The following is a 27,000-nucleotide window of genomic DNA, read 5'->3' as shown; positions in this document are numbered from 1 at the left end:
ATAGATTTTCGCACTAGTCGAATGACAGGCGTATCTACCTTATAGGCCCTACACACTGGCCGATATTCTGAATGATATGAACGATCTCGTTCATAAATGAACGAGAACTCGTTCATATCTTTCAGTGTGGAGACTCCAGCGATGAACGATGCGCGGCCCCGCGCTCGTTCATCGCTGATCTCCCGTCGGCTGTGCATGCAGGCCAATATGGACGATCTCGTCCATATTTGCCTGCACTTCAATGCAGCCGGGTGACGGGGGGAGTGAAGAAACTTCACTCCCCCCCGTCATTGCCCCCCGCCGCCGGGTTGCTCGTCGGCCGTGTCGGCCATCGGGCACCTCGGCGGCGCATCGCCGAGTGAGTAGGACCCTTTAGGAGGACACTTCTCTTTTTAAACATTCCCCAGCTGGAAAAGGGTAATAGGAATCCCATTTTTTTTAATTCTATATTTCCTATTGGGCGTAGCCCAAGGTTCCTCCATAATTTCCGTCAGTTCCTCTCACCCTGGAAACTCAACCCTAACTATTTTGGGACGTTTAAACACAGGTGCTTTAGTTTTAACTATAGCTCAGCTGAATCTTCTAGAGACAGAATAGTCTTCATTGCTCCAATTAATTCAGCTATATCTTCTGAGCTGAAACCCTCCATTTGTTCTTCATATGGTGAAGTAGAATATATGGAGTCAGCATCCGTTACATCATCCTGTGTAGCGTGTGAATCTGATTATATATTTACCCTTGGTTTATCAGCTTGTTGACTTGTAAAAGCTGTAGGGGCTATACCATAAGATGGGAGCTGCATGTATGGCTTAATAGTGTACCCTATTCCTGCAGTTGGAGCTGCAAGGACCAACCTGTCAGCTATACTAGATAGGGTTTGTGCAAATATGGCCCAAGGTGGATCTATTTGTTGTTGAACAGGGATCTGCCTTGTAATCTGCTGAAACGAAAAACAATTTGCATATAACCCCTCATTTGCCAAAGATTGAGTTATTAACCCCACCTTGTAGGATAAACAGGTTTTGAGTGTTGGTGTTACCGTATCCTCATTACCTTTGCCGCTCTTAGACGTGATAGACAATCAGCTTTTCCACAGTATACTACACAATCTGTGAGTGAACACACTTTATATGTATAAAAGTGATATCAATCTGACCCCAACCCAAGCACCAGCATTGAGGTTCAGAAAAACACACACAAACCTATATAAAGTCAGCAATCACACTAGCAGTCAGCCACATGTTATATATGAGTCATATGAGCATGTTATCAACTACAAACACATTTCAAGTATGTAGGCGTACATTTACGGTTTCTTGTACTATACAGTTATTTTAATGTATTCAGACACAATTGTGGAGAAAACCACAGTATTGTACAAAACTCATATGCAATAGGCACTAAACTTAACTATTCATACTAACAACAGTAGATAGAAATTTAGTGCTGTATAACCCTAACTCTGTAGAGTGGGATACAGGGAGACTCACCCCACTTCCAGGATCGATCAATACATTTGGCAACCGCTGAGTGGATCCAGACGCTACTAGTGTACATTGCCGCTCCAGTAATATTTAATGGACACAGACGCTCAGTGAACGTTAGTGCATGCAGACGCTCGTGTCTGCGACCCAGTCTCTTAGCGGTAACCTTAGTGTACACAGATGCAGCGGCCTATGCTGCGACGAGTCCCCTCATGGTAGCGTCTGAGACGGAAGTGAGGCAATCAGTTCATGGCAGAAGATGCACGGAAACTGGTCATGAACTGGGGGGGAAGGGGCGACCAGGAGAGCGTCTGACTCCGCACTGCTGACAACCCTAAGGATCGCAGCCTCAAACTAATCCTGGTGCCTTATGATCCCTAAGGCCTAGTGCTGGAGCACCCGTGGTGGTGGCACGCCAGCTACTGTTTGGTAGTCTCCACCCAAAACAGTGCGGCTGTGTCCATATTCCCCTTCTAAGCTGAACTGATGCCTTACCTTCTCCCCGTGCTCCGGCCACAGCCTAGTAAAGTCTGCTGGACATGTTAGTATATCCGACACAGACGCCCGTCGAGACAGCACTTGTACCGTGGGTAAGCGTTGTTGCGACCCGGCGGAGAGTTGTTGGAGCGACTCTTTCCAATATGCGTGTAAGACGCTGTTAGGAAAGATCACTGAAAAACATAGTAAGAAAATAAAAATAAATTAAATAAAGCTCAGGGTTGCCAGAACACAGCAGCCCTGTGAACATGGTCCGGCTCCTGCCGCACCAAACAAAAATCTGATTTGACTGAGTTGGTGGGCGGGATTATATGGACGAGCCCGGTGCATCCTGGGAGGCCAGAAAGCTTGTGATCATTTGGTGCCAATCCGCTGTCGCTCCAGCATATTCCAATGTTATCCTTTGAATAACCTGCGGACCCTGCCGGAGAAATATGTCTCGATATTCTACAGTGGAATTTCATCTGGGACGTTTCCTGCTCTTTCTGCAGTCGGGAGTGGATGTGGGCCTACGTCTAGGCTCCATAAAAGTTCAGATTTCGGCCTTGTCTATTTCAGAAACAATTGGCTTCTCTGCCTGAAGTACAGATGTTTTTGAAGGGTGTTCTTCATATCCAACCTCTCTTTATTCCTCCCACGGCACCCTGGGATCTCACGTTGGTTCTTCGATTCCTCCAATCGGACTGGTTTGAACAGTTAATGGAGGTAGACATGAAGTATCTTACGTGGAAGACTCACACTGTTTGCCTCGGCTTTGGCAAGACGCATATTGGAACTGGGGGCATTGTCTCATAAGAGCCCATACTTGATTTTCCATGAGGACAGAGCTGAACTCAGAACTCATCAGCTATTTCTTCCCAAGGTGATGTCGGCGTTTCACATCAACTAGCCAACTGTTGTTCTGGTTGTTTCTCCCACCTCTACTGTTTCAAAGTCCTTGGACGTGATACGGGCTTTAAAGGTATATGTGAAGTGATCGGCTATTTCCAGGAAATCGGACTCGTTGTTTGTTCTCTATGATGCCAACAAGATTGGGTGTCCTGCTTCAAAGCAGTCGATTGCATGCTGGATCAGGCTCACTATCCAGCATGCTTATTCCACGGCAGGTTTACCGATTCCAAAATCATTTCAGGCCCACTCTACAAGGTCGGTGGGTAACTCGTGGACGGCTACCTGGGGTGTCTCGGTGTTACAGCTCTGCCGGGCAGCTACTTTGTCGGGTTCAAACACGTTTGCCAAGTTTTACAAGTTAGATACCTTGGCTTCTGAGGACAGTTTGGTAAATCAGTTCTGCAGGAATCTCAGCACTCTCCCACCCGGTTTGGGAGCTTTGGTAATTCCCCATGGTACCAATGGATTCTCAGTATCCCCTAGGACGTAAGAGAAAATAGGATTTTAATTACCTACCGGTAAATCCGGTAAATCCTTTTCTTGTTGTCCGTAGGGGATACTGGGCACATGCCAGGAGATTTGTTCTTCCTGCGCGGTTGTTTAACTATTGTTTGGTTCAGCAGTTGCTGTCCCTGTTTTCAAGTTTGGTTAGCACGGCTTTCCTATTGTTGTGGTTGTGCTGGTTCGAAATCTCACCACTTTCCTTATCTTTTTTCCTTCTCTCAAAGTATGTCCGTCTCCTCGGACACAGTCTCCTAAACTGAGTCTGGTAGGAGGGGCATAGAGGGAGGAGCCAGCACACAATCAAACTTCTAAAAGTGCCCATGGCTCCAAGTGGACCCGTCTATACCCCATGGTACTAATGGATTCCCAGTTTCCCCTATGGACTACGAGAAAAGGATTTACTGGTAGGTAATTAAAATCCTATTTTAGTAGCTGCGGTAATAGATGAGGGGACAGCAGTTTATAGTATTCAGCACCTACTCCCGGGGCTTTACCATTACCGTTCTGAAATGGGGTCTACTAAGGCGTTATGTTCGTCCTCAGTTAATGTTGGGGCTCCCGCCTCCCTAATAAATTCCATAGCTATAGACGGGTTATCAGGGGGAGCAGTATATAAACGTGTATAATAATATAAAAATAAATTATCAATGTCAGGAGCAGAGGTCAGTTGTCCTGTGTCTCAGGTGATTTTCAGGATGATTACCGGGGGTTGAGGACTGTGAACCACGGAGGCTAATGACTTGCCAGCTTTATTGCCCCATGTAAAGTATCAGGGTTTTTTGGTAGTCCAGGGAGTATTGGGCTTTCTCTGTGCATAAAGTATCATACAGTGATTTAGTGTCTGTGTACACCTGACGGGTCTCCAGGGTGTTGCTATTCAGCAGGTCGGAGTAAGAATTGGAGACAGCTAAACTAAGTTCCTGCAGCCTCTTATTTAGTGTTATAGCGGTGACATATGCAATAACGTGACCCCGGAGTACCGGCTCGGATGCAGCTCAAAACAAATGTATGTCCTCTGTATGTTGGATATTGTCAGCTGCATAATTTAAAAAGCGATGCTCCAAAGTCTGGTGAGTTTACTAAATAAGACAGAGTCCTCCAATTAAAGGAGAGCAATCTAGGGGAAGAGAGCGTCAGTGCGAAGCATATCGGCACATGGTCCGGGATAGCAATATTTTCTATCTTTGAACAATGTACTCTGGACATATTTGTGTATTTTATTATATAATTTTTGATGACACTAAACAGAACATTGAATGCACTGTCCATATCATTTGTGCTATTGCAGATCTTGTTACACCAGGAGTATTCTCCATAACATTGGATTTACAGAGGCTACCGGCAGGATGTCAGGGAGGATGAAGTTTCCTTTTTATTAGACCATCCTTGGAAAGAACATATGCGGCGGGATGTGATGAAGTCTGAGATTTCCAGAGGTGCGGGATTCCAGACGATCTTTTTTTTTAAAGGGGCAATACCTCACAACGCAAAACCACGCCTTGTGATTGTGCCTTTACAAAAACATCTGAGATCATCTAGCATCCTGCACCTCCAGTGATCCTGGACTCCATCACATCCCACCGATGGAGTTCTAGCAATAGGCAGATCTACAATGTCATGTGGTATTCCATATATTTCATATGGGCACCACTAACACCAATAAGACACAACTTATGTGTTATTTCATCTCCACTTTATTGAGACTTTTTATGCAAATGACATTTTATAATAATTACATTTACACTTTATTAATGTTTGATACAAAGTCTCCTCCTTTTTTCTATATTCACGTAGAGTTTGCACAGCGCCAGTAACATATTGCCTGTACTATATTGTTTGTAAAATATTAATAAAAATATAAAACAAGAAAAAATGCAATAATAAAAAATAAGAATTTACTCACTGGTAATTCTATTTCTCGTAGTCCGTAGTGGATGCTGGGGACTCCGTAAGGACCATGGGGAATAGACGGGCTCCGCAGGAGACTGGGCACTCTAAGAAAGATTTAGGACTACCTGGTGTGCACTGGCTCCTCCCCCTATGACCCTCCTCCAAGCCTCAGTTAGGACACTGTGCCCGGAAGAGCTGACACAATAAGGAAGGATTTTTGAATCCCGGGTAAGACTCATACCAGCCACACCAATCACACCATATAACTCGTGATAGGAACCCCCGGTTAACAGTATGATAACAAAGGAGCCTCTGAACAGATGGCTCGCAATAACAACCCGATTTGTGTAACAATAACTATTTACAAGTATTGCAGACAATCCGCACTTGGGATGGGCGCCCAGCATCCACTACGGACTACGAGAAATAGAATTACCGGTGAGTAAATTATTATTTTCTCTAACGTCCTAGTGGATGCTGGGGACTCCGTAAGGACCATGGGGATTATACCAAAGCTCCCAAACGGGCGGGAGAGTGCGGATGACTCTGCAGCACCGAATGAGAGAACTCCAGGTCCTCCTCAGCCAGGGTATCAAATTTGTAGAATTTTGCAAACGTGTTTGCCCCTGACCAAGTAGCAGCTCGGCAAAGTTGTAAAGCCGAGACCCCTCGGGCAGCCGCCCAAGATGAGCCCACCTTCCTTGTGGAATGGGCTTTAACAGATTTAGGCTGCGGTAGTCCTAGTGCTACAAATCCAGCGCGCGATAGTCTGCTTAGAAGCAGGTGCACCCAGCTTGTAGGGTGCATATAAAATAAACAGCGAGTCAGTTTTCCTGACTCCAGCCGTCCTGGAAACATAAATTTTCAGGGCCCTGACTACGTCCAGAAACTTGGAATCCTCCAAGTCCCTAGTAGCCGCAGGCACCACAATAGGTTGGTTCAAGTGAAAAGCTGATACCACCTTCGGGAGAAACTGAGGACGAGTCCTCAACTCTGCCCTATCCATATGGAAAATCAGATAGGGGCTTTTACAGGACAAAGCCGCCAATTCTGACACACGTCTGGCCGAAGCCAGAGCCAACAACATAACCACTATCCACGTGAGATATTTTAAATCCACAGTCTTAAGTGGCTCAAACCAATGTGATTTTAGAAACTCCAAGACCACATTGAGATCCCAAGGTGCACTGGGGGCACAAAAGGAGGCTGAATATGCAGAACTCCCTTGACAAAAGTCTGAACTTCAGGCAGTGAAGCCAGTTCTTTCTGGAAGAAAATCGACAGGGCCGAGATGTGGACTTTAATGGACCCCAATTTGAGGCCCAAAGTCACACCTGCTTGCAGGAAATGTAGGAATCGACCCAGTTGAAATTCCTCCATTGGGGCCTTCTTGGCCTCACACCAAGCAACATACTTCCGCCAAATGCGGTGATAATGCTTAGCGGTGACATCCTTCCTGGCTTTGATCAGGGTAGGGATGACTTCCTCCGGAATGCCTTTTTCCTTTAGGATCCGGCATTCAACCGCCATGCCATCAAACGCAGCCGCGGTAAGTCTTGAAACAGACAGGGTCCCTGCTGCAGCAGGTCTTGTCTGAGCGGCAGATGCCAAGGGTCCTCTGCAAGCATCTCTTGAAGTTCCGGGTACCAAGCTCTTCTTGGCCAATCCGGAGCCACGAGAATAGTTCTCACTCTTCGCCTTCTTATTATTCTCAGTACCTTGGGTATGAGAAGCAGAGGAGGAAACACATAAACCGACTGGTACACCCACGGTGTCACTAGAGCGTCCACAGCGATCGCCTGAGGGTCCCTTGACCTGGCGCAATACCTTTTTAGCTTTTTGTTGAGGCGGGACGCCATCATGTCCACCTGTGGTTTTTCCCAACGGTTTACCAGCATTCGGAAAACTTCTGGATGAAGTCCCCATTCTCCCGGGTGGAGGTCGTGCCTGCTGAGGAAGTCTGCTTCCCAGTTGTCCACTCCAGGAATGAATACTGCTGTCAGTGCAAACACATGATTCTCTGCCCATCGGAGAATCCTTGTGGCTTCTGCCATTGCCCTCCTGCTTCTTGTGCCACCCTGTCTGTTTACATGGGCGACCGCTGTGATGTTGTCTGACTGGATCAGCACCGTCCGGTTCTGAAGCATGGGTCTTGCTTGGCTTAGGGCATTGTAAATGGCCCTTAGCTCCAGAATATTTATGTGAAGCGAAATCTCCTGATTTGACCACAGTCCTTGGAAATTTCTTCCCTGTGTGACTGCCCCCCAGCCCCGAAGGCTGGCATCCGTGGTCACCAGGACCCAGTCCTGTATTCCGAATCTGCGGCCCTCTAGTAGATGAGCCCTCTGCAGCCACCACAGCAGCGACACCCTGGTTCTTGCCGACAGGGTTATCCGCTGTTGCATCTAGAGATGGGACCCGGACCATTTGTCCAACAGGTCCCACTGGAAAGTCCTTGCGTGGAACCTTCCGAATGGATTTGCCTCGTACGAAGCTACCATTTTCCCCAGGACTCGTGTGCATTGATGTACCGACACCTGTCCCGGTTTTAGGATGTCTCTGACTAGAGATGACAACTCCTCGGCTTTTTCCACTGGAAGAAACACTCTTTTCTGGTCTGTGTCCAGAATCATTCCCAGGAACAGAAGACGTGTCGTCGGGACCAGCTGTGACTTTCGAATATTGAGAATCCAGCCGTGCTGTTGTAGCACTTCCCGAGAAAGTGCTACCCCCACTACCAACTGTTCCTTGGACCTCGCCTTTATCAGGAGATCATCCAAGTACGGGATAATTGAAACTCCTTTCTTGCGAAGGAGTATCATCATTTCGGCCATTACCTTGGTAAAGACCCATGGTGCCATGGACAACCCAAACGGCAGCGTCTGGAACTGATAGTGACAGTCCTGTACCACAAATCTGAGGTACTCCTGGTGAGGAGGGTGAATGGGGACATGCAGGTACGCATCCTTGATGTCCAGGGAGACCATGTAATCCCCCTCGTCCAGGCTCGCAATAACCGCCCTGAGTGATTCCATCTTGAACTTGAACCTTTTGATATGTGTTCAAGGATTTTAGATTTAAGATGGGTCTCACCGAACCGTCCGGTTTCGGTACCACAAACATTGTGGAATAGTAACCCTTTCCTTGTTGAAGGAGGGGTACCTTGACAATCACTTGCTGTGAATACAGTTTTTGAATAGCCACCAACACTGCCTCCCTGGCAGAGGGAATTGCCGGTAAGGCAGATTTTAGGAAACGGCGGGGGGGAGACGTCTCGAATTCCAGCCTGTACCCCAGAATTACTACTTGAAGGACCCAGGGATCCACCTGTGAGAGAGCCCACTGTGCGCTGAAATTTCTGAGACGGGCCCCCACCGTACCCGGGTCCGCCTGAGCAGCCCCAGCGTCATGCTGCGGACTTACCGGATGCAGGGGAGAACTTCTGCTCTTGGGAACTAGCTGTGTGTTGCAGCTTTTTTCCTCTACCTTTGCCTCTCGGCAGAAAGGATGAGCCTCTAGCCCTCTTGCTTTTCTGGGGCCGAAAGGACTGTACCTTATAATACGGTGCTTTCTTTTGCTGTGGGCCAGCCTGTGGCAAAAAGGTCGATTTCCCAGCAGTAGCTGTGGACACGAGGTCCGAAAGACCATCCCCAAACAGTTCCACCCCCTTATAGGGCAAAACCTCCATGTGCCGCTTTGAGTCGGCATCGCCAGACCATTGCCGAGTCCATAGCCCCCTTCTGGCGGCAATGGACATAGCACTTATTCTTGATGCCAGCCGGCAAATATCCCTCTGTGCATCACGCATGTATAAGACTGCATCTTTTATATGCTCAATCGTCAGCAAAATATTGTCCCTATCCATGGTATCAATATTATCCGACAGGGAATCTGACCACGCAGCAGCAGCACTGCACATCCAAGCTGATGCAATCGCTGATCGCAATATAATGCCCGTGTGTGTGTAAATAGCTTTTAGGGTAGCTTCCTGCTTTCTATCAGCAGGTTCCTTCAGGGTGGCCGTATCCGGAGACGGTAGTGCCACCTTCTTTTATAAGCGTGTCAGCGCTTTATCTACCCTAGGGGGTGTTTCCCAACGTGACCTATCCTCTAGCGGAAAAGGGTACGCTGCCAATAACCGTTTTGAAATTATAAATTTCTTATCGGGGGAAGTCCACGCTTCCTCACACACCTCATTTGATTCCTCAGATGCAGGAAAAACTACGGGTAGTTTTTTCTCACCAAACATAATACCCTTTTTTGTGGTACCATGGGTATTATCAGAAATGTGTAAAACATTTTTCATTGCCTCAATCATGTAACGGGTGGACCTATTGGAGGGTACACTGGTCTCATCATCGTCGACACTGGAGTCGGTATCCGTGTCGACGTCTGTAACTGTCACCTGAGGTAGCGGGCGTTTTAAGGCCCCTGATGACATTTGAGACGCTGGAACAGGCACAAGCTGTGTAGCCGGCTGTCCTATGTCGTCAAACCTTTTGTGTAAGGAGTTGACACTTTCACGCAATTCCTCCATAAGTCCAACCACACAGGTGTCGACCCCGCAGGGGGTGACATCACATTCACAGGTATTTGCTCCGCCTCCACATCATTTTCCTCCTCATACATGTCGACACAGCAGTACCGACACCCAGCAGACACACAGGGAATGCTCTTACAGAGGACAGGACCCCACAAAGCCCTTTGGGGAGACAGAGGGAGAGTATGCCAGCACACACCAGAGCGCTATAGATCACCTACAAACGTGTTTTCCCCTTATAGCTGCATATATATTTATACTGCGCCTAATTTGTGTCCCCCCTCTCTTTTTTACCCTTTTTTGTAGTGCAGGACTGCAGGGGAGAGCCAGGGAGCTTCCTTCCAGCAGAGCTGTGAGGTAAAAATGGCGCCAGTGTGCTGAGGGAGATGGCTCCGCCCCTTTTTCGGCGGGCTTTCTCCCGCTATTGTAAAAGTTCTGGCAGGGGTTAATAAACGCCTATATAGCCCCTGGGGCTATATATGGTGCTAGTTTGCCAGCCAAGGTGTTAGTATTGCTGCTCAGGGCGCCCCCCCAGCGCCCTGCACCCATCAGTGACCGCAGTGTGTGGTGTGCATGAGGAGCAATGGCGCACAGCTGCAGTGCTGTGCGCTACCTTGGAGAAGACAGAAGTCTTCAGCCGCCGATTTTCCGGACCACCTTCTTGCTTCTGGCTCTGTAAGGGGGACGGCGGCGCGGCTCCGGGAACGGACGACGAGGTCGGGTCCTGTGTTCGATCCCTCTGGAGCTAATGGTGTCCAGTAGCCTAAGAAGCCCAAGCTACCACCACTTAGGTAGGTTCTCTTCTTCTCCCCTTAGTCCCTCGATGCAGTGAGCCTGTTGCCAGCAGGTCTCACTGAAAAATAAAAAACCTAACAAACACTTTCTTTCTAGGAGCTCAGGAGAGCCCCTAGTGTGCATCCAGCTCGGCCAGGCACAGAAATCTAACTGAGGCTTGGAGGAGGGTCATAGGGGGAGGAGCCAGTGCACACCAGGTAGTCCTAAATCTTTCTTAGAGTGCCCAGTCTCCTGCGGAGCCCTTCTATTCCCCATGGTCCTTATGGAGTCCCCAGCATCCACTAGGACGTTAGAGAAATAATGGTACAATTGTACATGAGCATAGTGTGATGTGCTTGTTAAATCTTTGTATTTATCTCAAATATATTTATACATTTTAATGATATCATCTCAATGGGGGTTGCTTTTTTTTAAAACAAATATTTTTGGAAACTCTATAAGTTTTCCATTCCCTTTAGTAATGAGGTTGTATTTGCTGGTGTTCTTTTATGTCAAAGCCAACTCTAGAAATATCCTCTATAAATATTGAGTGGATTTGTATGTAAAACATTTCCCACACTCAGATCATGGAAATGTAATAAGCTGTGATTTGCGTGCAAAACATTTTCTACACTCAGAGCATGGAAATGGCTTCTCGCCTGTGTGACTTCTCAAATGTTCAGCAAGCTGTGGTTTGTGAGTAAAACATTTCCCACACTCAGAGCATGGAAATGGCTTATCACCTGTATGACTTCTCTCATGTATAACAAGAGATAATTTGCGTGTAAAACATTTCCCACACTCAGAACATGGAAATGGCTTCTCACCTATGTGACTTCTGTCATGTATACCAAGCTGTGATTTGTGAGTAAAAAATTTCCCACACTTAGAACATGGAAATGGCTTCTCATCTGTGTGACTTCTCTTATGCGCAACAAGATTTGATTTGCGTGTATAACATTTCCCACACTCAGAGCATGAAAATGGCTTTTCACCTGTGTGAGTTCTCTCATGTAGAACAAGATCTAAATTGAGTCTAAAACATTTCCCACACTCAGAGCATCGAAATGACTTCTCTCATGTATAACAAGCTGTGATTTGTGAGTAAAACATTTCCTACACTTAGAACATGGAAATTGCTTCACACCTGTGTGAGTTCTCTCATGTATAACAAGACCTATTTTCTCTTTAAAACATTTCCCACACTTAGAGCATGGAAATGGGCTCTCACCTGTGTGACTTCTCTGATGTTCAACAAACTGTGATTTGTATATAAAACATTTTCAACATTCAGAAAATGGAAATGGCCTTTCACTTGTGTATTCTCTGATGTTTATCAAGATTTGATTTGTGTGTAAAACATTTCCCACACTCAGAACAAGGAAATGGTTTCTCACCAGTGTGAGTTCTTTTATGTTCAATTAGAGCTGATTTGCGTGCAAAACATTTCCCACACTCAGAGCATGAAAATGGTGTCTCACCTGTGTGACTTCTCTCATGTATAACAAGCTGTGATTTGAGAGTAAAACATTTCCCACACTCAGAACATGGAAATGGCTTCTCACCTGTGTGACTTCTCTCATGCACAACAAGATTTGATTTGTGTGTAAAACATTTCCCACACTTAGTACATGGAAATGGTTTCTCACCAGTGTGAGTTCTCTTATGCTGAATTAGAGCTGATCTGTGTGCAAAACATCTCCCACACTCAGAGCATGGAAATGGTCTTTCACCTGTGTGACTTCTCTCATGTATAACAAGCTGTGATTTGTGAGTAAAACATTTGACACACTCAGGGCATGGAAATGGCTTCTCACCTGTGTGACTCATCTCATGTGCAACAAGATATGATTTGCATGTAAAACATTTCCCACACTCAGGGCATGAAAATGGCTTTTCACCTGTGTGAGTTCTCTCATGTAGAACAAGATCTGATTTAAGTCTACAACATTTCCCACACTCAGAGCATCGAAATGGTTTCTCACCCGTGTGACATCTCTGATGTGTAATAAGCTGTGATTTGCGTGCAAAACATTTTTTACACTCAGAGCATGGAAATGGCTTCTCGCCTGTGTGACTTCTCAAATGTTCAACAAGCTGTGGTTTGAGAGTAAAACATTTCCCACACTCAGAGCATGGAAATGGCTTCTCATCTGCGTGACTTTTCTCATGTATAACAAGCTGTGGTTTGTTAGTAAAACATTTCCCACACTCAGAGCATGGAAATGGCTTCTCACCTGTGTGACTTCTCTCATGTACAACAAGAGATAATTTGCGTGTAAAACATTTCCCACACTCAGAACATGGAAATGGCTTCTCACCTGTGTGAGTTCTCACATGTCTAACAAGATCTGATTTACATCTAAAACATTTCCCACACTCAGAACATGTAAATGGCCTCTCACCTGTATGACATCTCACATGTTTAACAAGCTGTGCTTTGTGAGTAAAACATTTCCCACACTCAGAGCATGGAAATGGCTTCTCACCTGTGTGACCTCTCTCATGTATAACAAGCTGTGATTTGTGAGGAAAACATTTTGTACATTTAGAGCATGGAAATGGCTTCTCACCTGTGTGACTTCTCTCATGTATAACAAGAGATAATTTGCGAGTAAAACATTTCCCACACTCAGAGCATGGAAATGGCTTCTCATCTGTGTGATTTCTCTTATGCGCAACAAGATTTGATTTGCGTGAATAACATTTCCCACACTCAGAGCATGAAAATGGCTTTTCACCTGTGTGAGTTCTCTCATGTATAACAAGATCTAATTTGAGTCTAAAACATTTCCCACATTCAAAGCATCGAAATGGTTTCTCACCTGTGTGACTTCTCTCATGTATAACAAGCTGTGATTTGTGAGTAAAACATTTCCTACACTTGGAACATGGAAATTGCTTCACACCTGTGTGAGTTCTCTCATGTATAACAAGACCTGTTTTCTCTTTAAAACATTTCCCACACTTAGAGCATGGAAATGGCCTCTCACCTGTCTTAGGAGGCTGATTAGTAATAAGCTTTGTGCTCGGAGTAAAACATTTGTCCTGTACAACACTGGGAAATGTTCTATCTACTCTAAGAGGTATGATGAATGGACCAATATCTGAGGTATCAGGTGAACATTCCTCATGATTAGAGGTAACAGATGATTTATCTGCACTGTGAGGGACTGGATGTATAATTGGGATCACAGGGTTTTCCAGAGAATCTTGCATGATATCTTCAGTTTCAATTTCACAATCTCTCAATACAATGGGACGTTCAGACAATATATTTCTTCTGTTACATTCATCTACAGGGAATAAAATATACATATATAAGCAAATTATGTTACTGAAAGAACTACACGGCAGCCACAAATAGAGGGTTAAATCCTCTTCCCCATGAGATACAGGTAAAAGTTCACATCCCAGAAGGTCTATCCCTGACCTCTCTACCATCCTTGTCTGAAGTGACTTCCACACCTGTTTCTACAAAATATAAACACATAGAAGGAAGGGATACATGGAGTTCTTCAGAGTAACAAAATTCTCAGGCAACATAATTTGTTTCTCTTTCAGACTCCATGACCAATGAGATGTACCAAAGCAGGTTCTATATGGGGGAAGCATGTGAATAATTATTCACTGAAGAAGACCTGTGTTATACACATTATTGCACCATAATGTGAAGGATTTACTTTCCACACTGTGTACCTACGGAATTGGTGAAATACAAGAGGTGTTTATAGAGTGAAGACAACTGCAACCTTGCATAAGTCCCCTGTAGGTGCCGATGCCAAGACATTTTCACAGCCCCAACTGAATGTGACTTGAAGACTTATAAGACTACCAGGTCTTTCCTCTTATTGTTATGGAACTCCAGCACAGTTGTATGAGCCCCCTAGAGCCACTGTGAGGGTCTTCTGCCTATAACATCCCCCTCTGTTCCCTTAGTGTTTTATGAACACAACAGTACTTAGGATGCCACCGGGTCTTAAACCTCGAGCAGGATGGGATTACACAATTGGCTGGAGACCACAGAATAATTTATAGTAATAACGCTAGGCAGACTGATAGCCAACAAGGGAATGGCACACCCTGGGTAACTGGCAGGATACGGGTCACAGCAGCAGCAGGTGGGACAATATATGTGGTTAGGTAACTGAGCACAGTGCAGCTAGGTAGGGAGGCTAGCAGGCTGAGCTGTGGTAGAGAAGCACAAAAGGAAACAAATGGCAAAGGCAATAACCAAGGATAATAAAGAATTAGCAGGAACTATGTTTAGGCATGGCAGAAAATCCAAGCACTGGAACAGTATCAGAGCACAGGATTCTGGGACACAGACCAGCAACTTACACTACGGTATAAGCTACAACCGGCAGGTTAGAGCAGGGCTGGCTGCCTTCTAACAAAAAGTAGCACCAATCAGAACCAGATGTAGTTAAAATGCTGGAAATATAAAAGAATAGAACTGCGCATATCATCCAAATAGGGACATTTATTGTATACCACAATATATAAAAGTTCAATTACCGGCCGGTATTTCACATATTAATCCGTATAAAACAAAAACACATATTTACTAATATTCCTAAAATAGACTTTCATAAAAAGCTCAATCTTTGCAGCTAACTATAAATGCATAGACTAATACTATACTCTCAACACATCCAGTTAGCTCATAAATTATATGCATGAGAACAAAGACTATAACAATAATATTGTTGCCATTGCCTTGCTGCTTCACTATTAAGTCCTGCGGACAATTAACAACAGGAGACTGTTACATAATATAACCCCTGTGCTAAGGGGAGTAACAACTACTTTCTAACACTGCCTTGCTGCTTTACTAACAAATCCTGCGGACAATTAATAACCTACTGTGCATTGCAGGGAAGCCTGCATTGTTATAGGATGGTGTCTTTGGTCTCATGTATATAATTTCTGCGCTAACTGGATGTGTTGAGAGTATTGTATAAGTCTATGCATTAATAATAAGCTGCAAAGATTGAGCTGTTTATGAAAGTCTTTTTTAGGAATATTAGTAAATATGTGTTTTTTTTTTTTTTACGGATTAATATGTGAAATACCGGCCGGTAATTGAACTTTTATATATTGTGGTATACAATAAATGTCCCTATTTGGATGATATGCGCAGTTCAATTCTTTTATATTTCCTTTGTTATATTATTTGGGGTCAAAGAAACCAGACCCTTGGAACGTGCAGCTATCACCCAATATAAACATTGGCGCCTGATTTCTTTCTTTTATACTAGTTAAAATGCTGGCTGTCGGGATGTTAGCGTTTAGAAGACCAGCGCTGGAATCCGACAGCAGTGGAATCTCGATGCCCAGAATCCCGACCAATGCCCGGTATTCCCACTCAGTTGGTTGGTTCATGCCACCAACCGAGTGGGAATAGAACCTTAGAGGAGCGAGCCGTGGGGTGCCACACTGCCGGAATTCCATCAGCTGGGATGCTGCTGTTAGTATACTGACAGCCAGCATCCCGGCTTCCGGTAAATCATACCCAACCCATCAGAACAACCAGAATGGGAAGGTCACATGCAGCTTGATTGCTGCTCATACCTAACAGTCTGGATGCTTAGGCTAACAACAGTCACCATAGCTGTCTGGCATCCTGGTACCCTAGCAACCAGTGGGACCTTTAGGCATTGCAGCCGGATGACAAGGTTACCTAGCAACAACTGGGACTTGTCGGGGAGACAAGCCGCAGCGGTGGCTTGTAACACTTACAAGTTTGAGCAATTGCATGTCTTCTCCATCTTTGGGAAACATATCTCAGCTTGGGCTCCCCTGCTGCTGTTATATCCTCTATTGCTGCCGCTTGGCAATCGCTGTGATCAGTGTGATGGAGGGAAACACATCCCCGTCCGCAGCCATCATGGATCGGTCATCTTAGGTCACCAAGCAACGTGATACTGACATCCGGCCTGACATTGCAGAGAGAGAAAGGAGGCGCCCTATACACCCATATTTAAGGTAACATTGTAACACTTCTTGTTTCTTAACAGTTCTGAGCATTACACCTTAATAAACACGCCCTGCGCAGCGTTAAAACTTTGGTGGACATTATGCCGCACATTTAATTTAAGAACTAAATACACGTTATCTTAAAATGATAAATCTGACGAGTGCAGCCTAGTTCTAGTGTTTTGTCTGTTTCAGGGGATTTGCAAGCTACCCCCAGGGAAACTTATTATCATATGGTATGAGGAGAAGGCACAGCGGTTGTCTATTGCATTGGAGTGCCTACTACCAACATTATACAGTTCCTTGCTAAAGTATTCACCCCCCTAAAGTATTAGATATCTGGGCTTGTAACACACAGTGACATGATGTGACGGGGAGAGCATAAGTATAATAGGGGCTGATGGCTCCTGATGTATGAGATACACCAGAGGCTGTGGGGAGGAGACTGGTCAGATCTCTGGGGTGGTAACACACAGTGACATGATGTGAGGAGGAGAGCAGGAGTATAATAGGGGCTGATAGCTCCTGATGTATGAGATACATCAGAGAATGCGGGGAGGAGACTGGTCAGATCTCTGGGCTGGTAACACACAGTGACATGATGTGAGGGGAGAGCAGGAGTATAATAGGGGCTGATGGCTGCTGATGTATGAGATACACCAGAGAGTGTGGGGAGGAGACTGGTCAGAACTCTGGGCTGGTAACACACAGTGACATGATGTGAGGGGGAGAGCAGGAGTATAATAGGGGCTGATGGCTCCTAATGTATGAGATACACCAGAGAGTGTGGGGAGGAGACTGGTCAGATCTCTGGGCTGGTAACACACAGTGACATGATGTGATGGGGAGAGCAGGAGTATAATAGGGGCTGATGGCTCCTGATGTATGAGATACACCAGAGCATGTGGAAAGGAGACTGGTCAGATCTCTGGGCTGGTAACACACAGTGACATGATGTGAGGGGGAGAGAAGGAGTATAATAGGGGCTGATGGATCATGATGTAGGAGATAAACCAGAGAGAGTGGGGAGGAGACTGGTCAGATCTCTGGGCTGGTAACATACAGTGACATAATGTGAGGGGGAGAGAAGGAGTATAATAGAGACTGATGGCTCCTGATGTATGAGACACACCAGAGAGTGTGGGGAGGAGACTGGTCAGATCTCTGGGCTGGTAACACACAGTGACATGATGTGAGGAGGAGAGCAGGAGTATAATAGAGGCTGATGGCTCCTGATGTATGAGATACACCAGAGAGTGTGGTGAAGAGACTGGTCAGATCTCCGGGCTGGTAACACACAGTGACATGATGCAAGGGGGAGAGCAGGAGTATAAAAGAGGCTGATGGCTCCTGATGTATGAGATACACCAGAGAGTGTGGTGAGGAGACTGGTCAGATCTCTGGGCTGGTAACATACAGTAACATGATGTGAGGGGGACAGCAGGAGTATAATACGGGCTGATGGCTCTGATGTATGAGATACACCAGAGAGGGTGCGGAGGAGACTGGTCAGATATCTGGGCTGGTAACACACACTGACTTGATGTGAGAGGGAGAGCAAGAGTATACCAGGGGCTGATGGCTCCTGACTCCCCCACTTTGCAGATACATTTCCCTCAGTTTGAAATGACAGAGGAGGGTGAAGTATGAGAGATTTTTTGTAGTAACCTCAAGGAGAATATGTGACTATTTCCTGTAATAAGTGTTTATTACTCACCTGTGCTGATATCTGTAGGGATTTCCTCCTCCTTACACTGCTGATCATCTCTCACATACATCTTTTCTTCTCCCTCTTTATCTTCTGCCTTCATATCAGTCACATACGTCTCTTCTTCTCCCTCTGTATCTTCCGCTTTCATGTCAGTCACATACGTCTCTTCTTCTCTCTGTGTATCTTGTGCCTTCATATCAGTCCCATACGTCTCTTCTTCTCCCTCTATATCTTCTGCCTTCATATCAGTCACATGCGTCTGTTCTCCCTCTATATCTTCTGCCTTCATATCAGTCACATACGCCTCTTCTTCTCCCTCTATATCTTCTGCCTTCATATCAGTCACATACGTCTCTTCTCCCTCTATATCTTCTGCCTTCATATCAGTCACATACGTCTCTTCTCCCTCTATATCTTCTACCTTCATATCAGTCACATACGTCTCTTCTTCTCCTTCTACCTTTATATTTGTGAGATCTTCACCCTAAATCACCCATATAGAAATTAATGCTTTATTAATGCCGGACATCATTACTCAGAGTAATCAGGAGACTATCAGAGTATTAGACACACAGATCTGTACAGACCATATAGTGCAATGGTTCTCAGTCATATCCCGCTGGGTTCCCCCTTCCAGTCCATTTGCCTTATTTGTACCCCTGCCATTTGCGAACCAATACATTTGTAAGGAATATAATTGATATCAGATAAAATGTTTAGGTGCTGTTATATATAAAAGAAATAAGCATTTGAGAAAAATAACACAATAGAACTAATTGGCCAGAGATATTTCTTACATATTACAATTTGTGACATACAGTGCCTTGCTAAAGTATTCACCTCCTTTGCTTTTTACCTATTTTGTTACATTACAACCTGTAATTTAATTATTTTGTTTAATCTGAATTTTATGTGATGGATCTGCACAAAATAGTCTAAGTTGGTGAAGTGAAGTGAAATGAGAAAAATTTCTATAATTTTTTTTTTTTATAAATAAAAATCTGAAAATTGGCATGTGCATATGTATTCACCCCCTTTGCTATGAAGCCCCTCAAAAGTTCTGGTGCAACCAATTACTTTCAGAAGTCACATAATTAGTGAAATGAAGTCCACCTGTGTGTAATCTAAGTGTCAGTATAAACACACCTTTTCTGAAAGCCCCAGAGGCTGCAACATCACTAAGCAAGAGGCATCACACCATGAAGACCAAGGAGCTCTCCAAACAAGTCAGGGACAAAGTTGTTGAGAAGTCAGGGTTGGGTTATAAAAAAAAATTGGATTTTAATTACCTACTGGTAAATCCTTTTCTCTTAGTCCATAAGGGATACTGGGGTCTTAGTACGATGGGTTATAGCAACAGCAACAGCTGAACAGGTAAACATTTGTAAAAGAAAAACCTGCAGAAAAGTCAATGCACTGAGGCGGGCGCCCTATGAGAAAAGGATTTACCGGTAGGTAATTAAAATCCAGTTTTCTCTAGCATCCATAAGGGATACTGGGGTCTTAATACGATAGGGACGTCTCAAAGCTTCCAGTATGGGCGGGAATGTGTGGAGACTTCTGCAGCACCGCATACCCAAACTGGGTATCCTCCTTGGCCAGGGCATCAAACCTGTAGAACTTCTTCCCCGACCAGGTAGCAGCTCGGCATAGTTGCCAGACCGAGACTCCACGGGCAGCCGCCCAGGAAGACCCCACCGATCTTGTAGAGTGGGCCTGCAGAGACTGTGGAATAAGCAAGGCTGCCGACACATAGGCCTGTTGGATAGTCAGCCTAAGCCAACGAGCAATGGGCTGCTTAGGAGCAGGGCAGCACCTTTTCTTGTTCATCATAGAGCACAAATAAGGAATCCGTCTTTCTGATCCGAGACGTCCTGTTGATATAGGTCTTCAAGGCTCGCAGAGCATCCAATGCCTCCGGAGGAGCAGAAGTGCCAGAAATAGACGGAACCACAATAGGTAGGTTCAAGTGGAATGCAGAGACAACCTTCAGTAGGAACTGCTGTCTAGTCCTGACCTCCGCTCTGTTTTCGTTAAAGAACATGTATGGACTTTTACACGATAAGGCCCCCAATTCTGAGACACGCTTAGAAGAAGCCAGTGCCAGTCACATCACCCTCTTCCACGTAAGGTACTTATCTTCTACCATCACCAACGGTTCAAACCAGGAGGACTGTAGAAATTCTAATACCAACTTCAAATCCCAGGGTGCCATTGACGGCACAAAGGGAGGCTATATGTGAAGTAACCCTTGCAAGAAGGTCTGAACTTTTGGCAACGTTGCCAACTTCTTCTGGAGGAAAATAGAGTGGACTTATATCGGGACCTTAAGAGAGCCCAGACGTAAGCCCATATCTACTCCAGCCTGCAGGAAACGTGAGAAACGTCCCAAGTGAAAATCCGCAGGAGGATACTTGCGCTCCTCACACCAAGAGACACATCTCCTCCAGATATGATGGTAGTGCTTTGACTTCACAGGCTTCCTGGCCTCAACCATGGTCGTAATAACCTTTTTGGAAAGGCCTTTGTGGGCTAGTATGTTCCGCTCAACCACCATAAGTCAGGGTAGATGAACGGTCATTGTTGAAGAAGATCTCTTCTCACTGGCGGAGGCCAAGGGTCTTTAACGGACATGTCCAGAAGATCCGCGTACCATGCCCTCCGAGGCCAGTCTGGGGAAATTAGAATTGCCGGGTTTCTTTGATGCCTGATCCTCTTTAGCACCCTCGGGAGCAATGGAATCGGAGGAAACAGGTAGACCAACTGGTAAGGCCACGGCGTCGTCAGTCCATCCACTGCTGTCGCCTGAGGGTCCCTGGTTCTTGAACAATACCAGCGAAGCTTCTTGTTGACCTGAGATGCCATCAAGTCAATCTGCGGGCAGCCTCACAGGTCGGTGATCTGCCGAAACTCTAGTGGGTGGAGGCCCTACTCCCCCGGGGGAGGTCATGACAACTTAGAAAGTCCGCTTCCCAGTTGTCCATCCCTGGAATAAAGATGGCCAACATTGCTCTTGCGTTTCTTTCTGCCCAGAGGAGTATCCTTGACACTTCTTGCATGCAGGCTCTGCTATTTTTCCTCCTTGTCGATTGATGTATGCCGCCGCCGTGGCTTTGTCCGACTGAACTTGAATGGCCTGATCCCGGAGCAGAGCATTGTAGATTGCTCGAAGTTCCAGAATGTTGATCGGAAGTAGGGCTTCGTGGGCTGACCACCTGCCCTGGAATGGAGCCCCTCGGGTGACAGCTCCCCATCCCCTCAGACTCGCGTCTGTTGTGAGGGGGATCCAATCCTGAATCCCGAAACTTCGACCTTCCAGCAGGTTTGAGGACTGTAGCCACCACAGGAGGGAAATCCTGTCCTGAGGGGAGATGTGATCCAGACCACTTGTTCAGGAGATCCAATTGATATGTTCTGGCATGGAACCTTCCATACTGGATCGCCTCGTATGAGGCTACTATCTTTACCAATCGTATGCAGAGATGGATGGAGATCTGATTCGCCATAGAACCGCTTGGACCATCTCCTGGAGCATCCTGGCCTTGTCCTTTGGGAGGAATAGCTTCTGAACAACTGCATCCAGATCATTCCCAGGAACAGGAGACGCTGAGTAGGCTCCAGGTGAGACTTCTGCAAATTGAGAATCCACCCATGTTGTGACAGAATCTGATTAGTGCGGTCGATATTTAGCAATAGAAGCTCCCTGGATCTCGGCTTTATCAAGAGATCGTCCAGGTAAGGGACAATGTTGACCCCCTGGACTCGGAGCTGAAACATCATTTCTGCCATCACCTTCGTGAAGACCCTCGAAGCAGTAGACAGGCCGAAGGGCAGTGCCTGGAACTGGTAGTGATCGTTCAACAGGGCAAACCGCAGGTAAACCTGGTGAGGTGGCCAAATCGGGATATGGAGATAAGTGTCTTTTATATCAAGCGAAACCATGATTTCCTGTTCTTCCGGAACCGCAATCACTGCTCGCAAGGATTCCATCTTGAACTTGACTACCTTTAGGTAAGGGTTCAAGGATTTTAGATTCAAAATGTGCCTTACTGAACCGTTCGGTTTTGGTACCACAAACAGGTTGGAGTAGTAAACCTTTCCATGTTGTTGCAGTGGCACTGGAACAATGACTTGGGACTGGACCAACTTTAGGATGGCCTGTTGCAGTGTAACACGCGTATCCTCCAAAGCTGGTAAGCTTGATTTGAAAAATCGTTGGGGAGGTCGAACTCCAGCTTGTAGTCCTGATAAATTAGCTCCTTTACCCAGGCATCCTGGCAGGAGCTTTCCCAGATGCATCTGCAGTGAGGCAACTGAGCTCCTACCTCAAGATTCCCTCGGGGTGGGGGGACACCGTCATGCCGAGGCATTGGTGGAAGCAGAGCTGGTGTTTTGTTTCTGAGAAACTGCAGCGGCTGGTTTTCTTGTCTTGCATCTGGTACCTCTTGCAGCATTTGAGGCGACTCTGGCTCTTGACCTAAACCTAGCGGTCCGAAAGGACTGTGTAGATGGCCCCGGGTAGGAGCGCGTGGCCGGTGTGGCCCCAGAGGGGAGAAATGTGGATTTTCCTGCAGTTGCTTTCGAAATCCACGTATCCAACTCAACCCCAAATAGCCACTCTCCTGAGAAAGGAAGACTCCACACTGCGCTTGGAATCTGCGTCCGCTATCCACTGACGAGCCACAAAGCTCTGCGCACAGACACTGCCATGGCAGTAGTCCTAGCATTAATGGTGCCTATCTCCTTGATAAAATCCCACAAGTATCCTGAATGTGTTTTATCAGAGAAACCATATATATCAGAGACATATCAACCGCAAGGCCCTCTTGAATCTGGCCTGCCCAGGTGTGAATGGCATGTGTCATCCAGCAACCCGCTATCACAGGTCTTTGTGATACAACAGCTGCTGTGTAAATAGACTTTAATGTAGTCTCTATTTTCCTATCCCCAGGATCCTTTAAGGCAGAGGCGCCAGTAATACCACCTTTTTAGATATGCTACTTTTTCCTGCCATCCGGAGTAAATGGGAAAGTTGTTAAAAAGCGTCTTGTCACCTAGAACTTTTTATCAGGGTTTTTCCAGGCTAACTTAAACATGTCATCTAGTTCTTTAGAATCAGGAAAGGTGACGCTAACCTTTTGTTGGGAGAACGACTGCTGTACTGCAGCCTCTTCTGGTGGGATTTTTAACACCTCCCTGATCGCAAGTATGAGGGGTTCAATCCCCTGCGCTGGTTCCAGATCCCCCCCCCTCCTCCTTCCTCCTCCCCCCTGTCCCTTGACTATTTGCAGAGAGCTGAGAGGACATATCCGCCATCATGGATTTTATAGAAACTAACCACGATGGCTCTTGAACCTCCCACCAGCTGCCTCACTCATTTGGGAAGACTGGCTACATTGTTCACATGAGAGAGAACCAGCCACGGAGGGGGAGAATCTGGTATCACACATAATGTATAATTGGTGTTTAACCATGTTTTAGGAGACAAAACACTACACACAAACACGGTGCAATCAAGCCTGCCCAGACTGGTATGTGAGTAGGAGACCCAGAGAAAAAGGACCAGCACACTAAGCCTAGCAGACTGAAGCTCTGTGACAACACCGGAGCTTGTTGCTGTTACAGGACAGTAATTATAACATAATCTGCGGCTCTCCCCATCACTAACACCCCTTTACCAGTCTCCTGCGTATCTGGAGTATCCCTGGAGGAGCTGTGTTCCATGCTGCTGCTGCTGCTGGAAGCAGAGGAAGGTGCCAGGAAGCCGCTGGTCCCGCACTGAGCTATGTGTGCGGAGCGCCCCCTGTAATGGCACTGGAGCTGTTATATTATACTGGCCAAAGTCTCCCAACAGTGCCAAACGAAGTATGAATACTTATTTCCACCTAATCGCTGCCCAGTGTATGCAGGGGCTATGGGATCCCCCCATGGAGGGTCCATATGCCGCCCCTGCGATCGCACCGCACCAAGAACCGGGGGACCCCCCTAGCGGGCCCCCGGTATGTATTCACCACTCTTCCCACCATCAGACATATGTTAGGGGTGTGTGGCGTGCTGCGGTTGTGTGCGCTAAGGTGCCATGCCCGTGGTACAACAACCTCTCAGGACGGTGGACCTGCAGTGGGAAAGCGGCTCTGACAAATGTTTAAATGAAACAGAAGAAAAAATCCTCTGGAGCTCCAGAGTGTGCATCCTCTCCTGAGAGCACATTTTTCTAAACTGGCTGTGGGTGGGGGCATAGAGGGGAGGAGCAAGCACACCCAGTTGAAGAAATTTAAAGTGCACCGGCTCCTTTGGACCCCATCTATACCCCATCGTACTAAGACCTCAGTATCCCTTATGGATGCTAGAGAAATATCCAAATCTTTGATGATCCCCCAGAGCACCATCAAATCCATCATCTTCAACTGGAAAGAACATGGTACCACAACAAACCTGCAAAGAGAGGGCCGGCCACCAAAACTCACAGACCGGGCAAGGAGGGCATTAATCAGAGGGGCAGCACAGAGATCACAGGTAACACTGAAGGAGCTGCAGATTTCCACAGCAGAGACTGGTGTATCTGCACATGTGACCACAATAAGCCTTACACTCCATAGAACTGGGCTTTATGGAAGAGTGGCCACAAAGAAGCCATTACTTAGTGTTAAAAATAAGGCACGTTTTGAGTTTGCCAAAAGGCATGTGGACGACTCCCCAAATGTATGGAGGAAGGTGCTCTAGTCAGATGAGACTAAAATGTAACTTTTCGGCCATCAAAGAACCCAACACATCCCATCACCTCAAGAACACCATCCCCACAGTGAAACATGGTGGTGGCAGCATCATGCTGTGCGGATGTTTTTCAGCAGCAGGGACTGGGAAACTGTTTCGAGTTGAGGGAAAGATGGATGGTGCTAAATACAGGGATATTCTTGAGCAAAACCTGTTTCAGTCTGCCTGTGATTTGAGACTGGGACAGAGGGTCACCTTCCAGCAGGACAATGACCCGAAGCATACTGCTGAAGCAAAACTCGAGTGGTTTAAGGGGAAACATTTAAATTGTTGGAATGGCCTAGTCAAAGCCCAGATCTCAATGCAATTGAGAATCTGTGGTCAGACTTGAAGATTGCGGTTCACAAGCAGAAACCATCCAACATGAAGGAGCTGGAGCAGTTTTGCCTTGAGGAATGGGCAAAAATCCCAGTAGCAAGCTGTGGAAAGCTCATAGAGACTTATCCAAAGCGACTTGCAGCTGTAATTGCTGCAAAAGGTGGCTCTACAAAGAACTGACTTTAGGGGTGTGAACAGTTATGCACGCTGACGTTTTCTGTTATGTTGTCCTATTTGTTGTTTGCTTCACAATAAAAAAAAAAAAAAACATCTTCAAATTTGTAGGTATGTTCTGTGAATGAAATGATGCAAACCTTCAAACAGGCTATTTTAATTCCAGGTTGTGAGGCAACAAAACATGAAAAATGCCAAGGGGAGTGAATACTTTTGCAAAGCACTGTATATACAGTGAAATTCAAGTGGTGGCATTGGCAGATGCCTAGAGAAGCCAGATTCTGTTTCGCACCTACATTCAAAGATAACATGGAAGATATTGTTAAGTCTTTGCTGCAGGCTACCTCAGATCACCAGAGTGATGATGTTGAAGCTTATCTAACCACTTTTGGAAGAACGGCTCAGTGAGAGTCAGCCTAAAGATGAGTGGGGAAGGTTTGTGCCACCGAACCTGTCTGAAGAACCGCAAAACCCCTATTTTGACTTGTGCCTGACTGATTGATTGGGAGTCACAGTATTGGTCATGGCCACTGCTGGGAATACCAAATAGAAAAACCTCAATATTCACAAATGCATGACCTCATCCATCTCACCAGAAAGTGGTTACAGCCGGAGTCTCTGACAGGACCACAGATCATGGAAAGGGTTGTTATGGATCGACATCTATGGCCCCTATCTACAATCCTGAGCACGTGGGTGAGCCATGCACACCCCAAAACAGCAGACCTATTGAGAGGTATGTGACAGCTGAGGAACTGCTAAATGTACCGCACCAGGTTCTAATCCCACAACAGCAATCTCCAGGGACCATTGGTAAGACTCTTCCAGGGGAGAAGGGTGCTCAGCGGTGGAATAAATCAAAGACTGTGGGTTTGGAACCTGGAAGTAGGCCAGCAGTGCTAGGAACATTCCTACCCCATAAAGAACTTGATAATAATAAGATTCAATGTTTTTGGTGTGGTGGTTTGGGCCATATGGCTGCTAATTGTTTATCTCTGAACCTATGCAATGTAATAAAGCTTATGTACATCGCAGAGTGTCTTTCTCTGCTCAGCTACCTGCACTGCAGACTGACAGGCTGAGACAAATAAGCAAATGTGTATAGTCACTATAGAAGGCAACCGGGTAGATGCTCTCTTAGATTCTGGGAGCCTGGTTACTCTTATCAAAGCTGAATTGGTGAAACCCTTAAAACTAGTGGTGGGCAACGATTAAAAACTCTAATCGCGATTAATCGCATGATTTTCTCCGATTAATCGCGATTAATCGCATTGTTATGCGCAAGATTCAATAATGAATTCAAAATTAGTGTATTGCGCTCCTGATTGGCTGCCAGTCCTCCAATTGGCTAGCTGGCGGCCAGCAATACACTTGAAATGGCACTGGCGCTGTCACGGTCTCCATGGCTGCCAGATATACATTGCCTCACAGTGTCAGATACACATTGCCCCACAGTGCCAGAT

General features: G+C 46.1%; 2 protein-coding genes across 2 annotated transcripts in view; both read right to left on the bottom strand.

Moving 5' to 3' along the window:
- Positions 1-27,000, bottom strand: part of LOC135057085 (uncharacterized) — a 653,135-nt gene that overhangs the window by 433,826 nt on the left and 192,309 nt on the right.
- LOC135055787 (zinc finger protein 271-like) overlaps positions 10,857-27,000 on the bottom strand; it is a 79,240-nt gene continuing 63,096 nt past the window's right edge. Inside the window, exons 5-6 of the mRNA XM_063960231.1 lie at positions 18,278-18,755; positions 10,857-13,877 (exon numbers count right to left, since the gene is read on the bottom strand). Coding sequence (XP_063816301.1) covers positions 11,893-13,877; positions 18,278-18,755 — 2,463 coding nt within the window. The 3' untranslated portion in view covers positions 10,857-11,892. The remainder of the gene's footprint in view (positions 13,878-18,277; positions 18,756-27,000) is intronic.

Source organism: Pseudophryne corroboree, chromosome 3 (assembly GCF_028390025.1).
Source record: "Pseudophryne corroboree isolate aPseCor3 chromosome 3, aPseCor3.hap2, whole genome shotgun sequence".
NCBI classification, from domain to species: Eukaryota; Metazoa; Chordata; class Amphibia; order Anura; family Myobatrachidae; genus Pseudophryne; species Pseudophryne corroboree.
The sequence above is the reverse complement of the archived record's forward strand: the minus strand, read 5'-3'. Positions and strand labels throughout refer to the sequence as shown.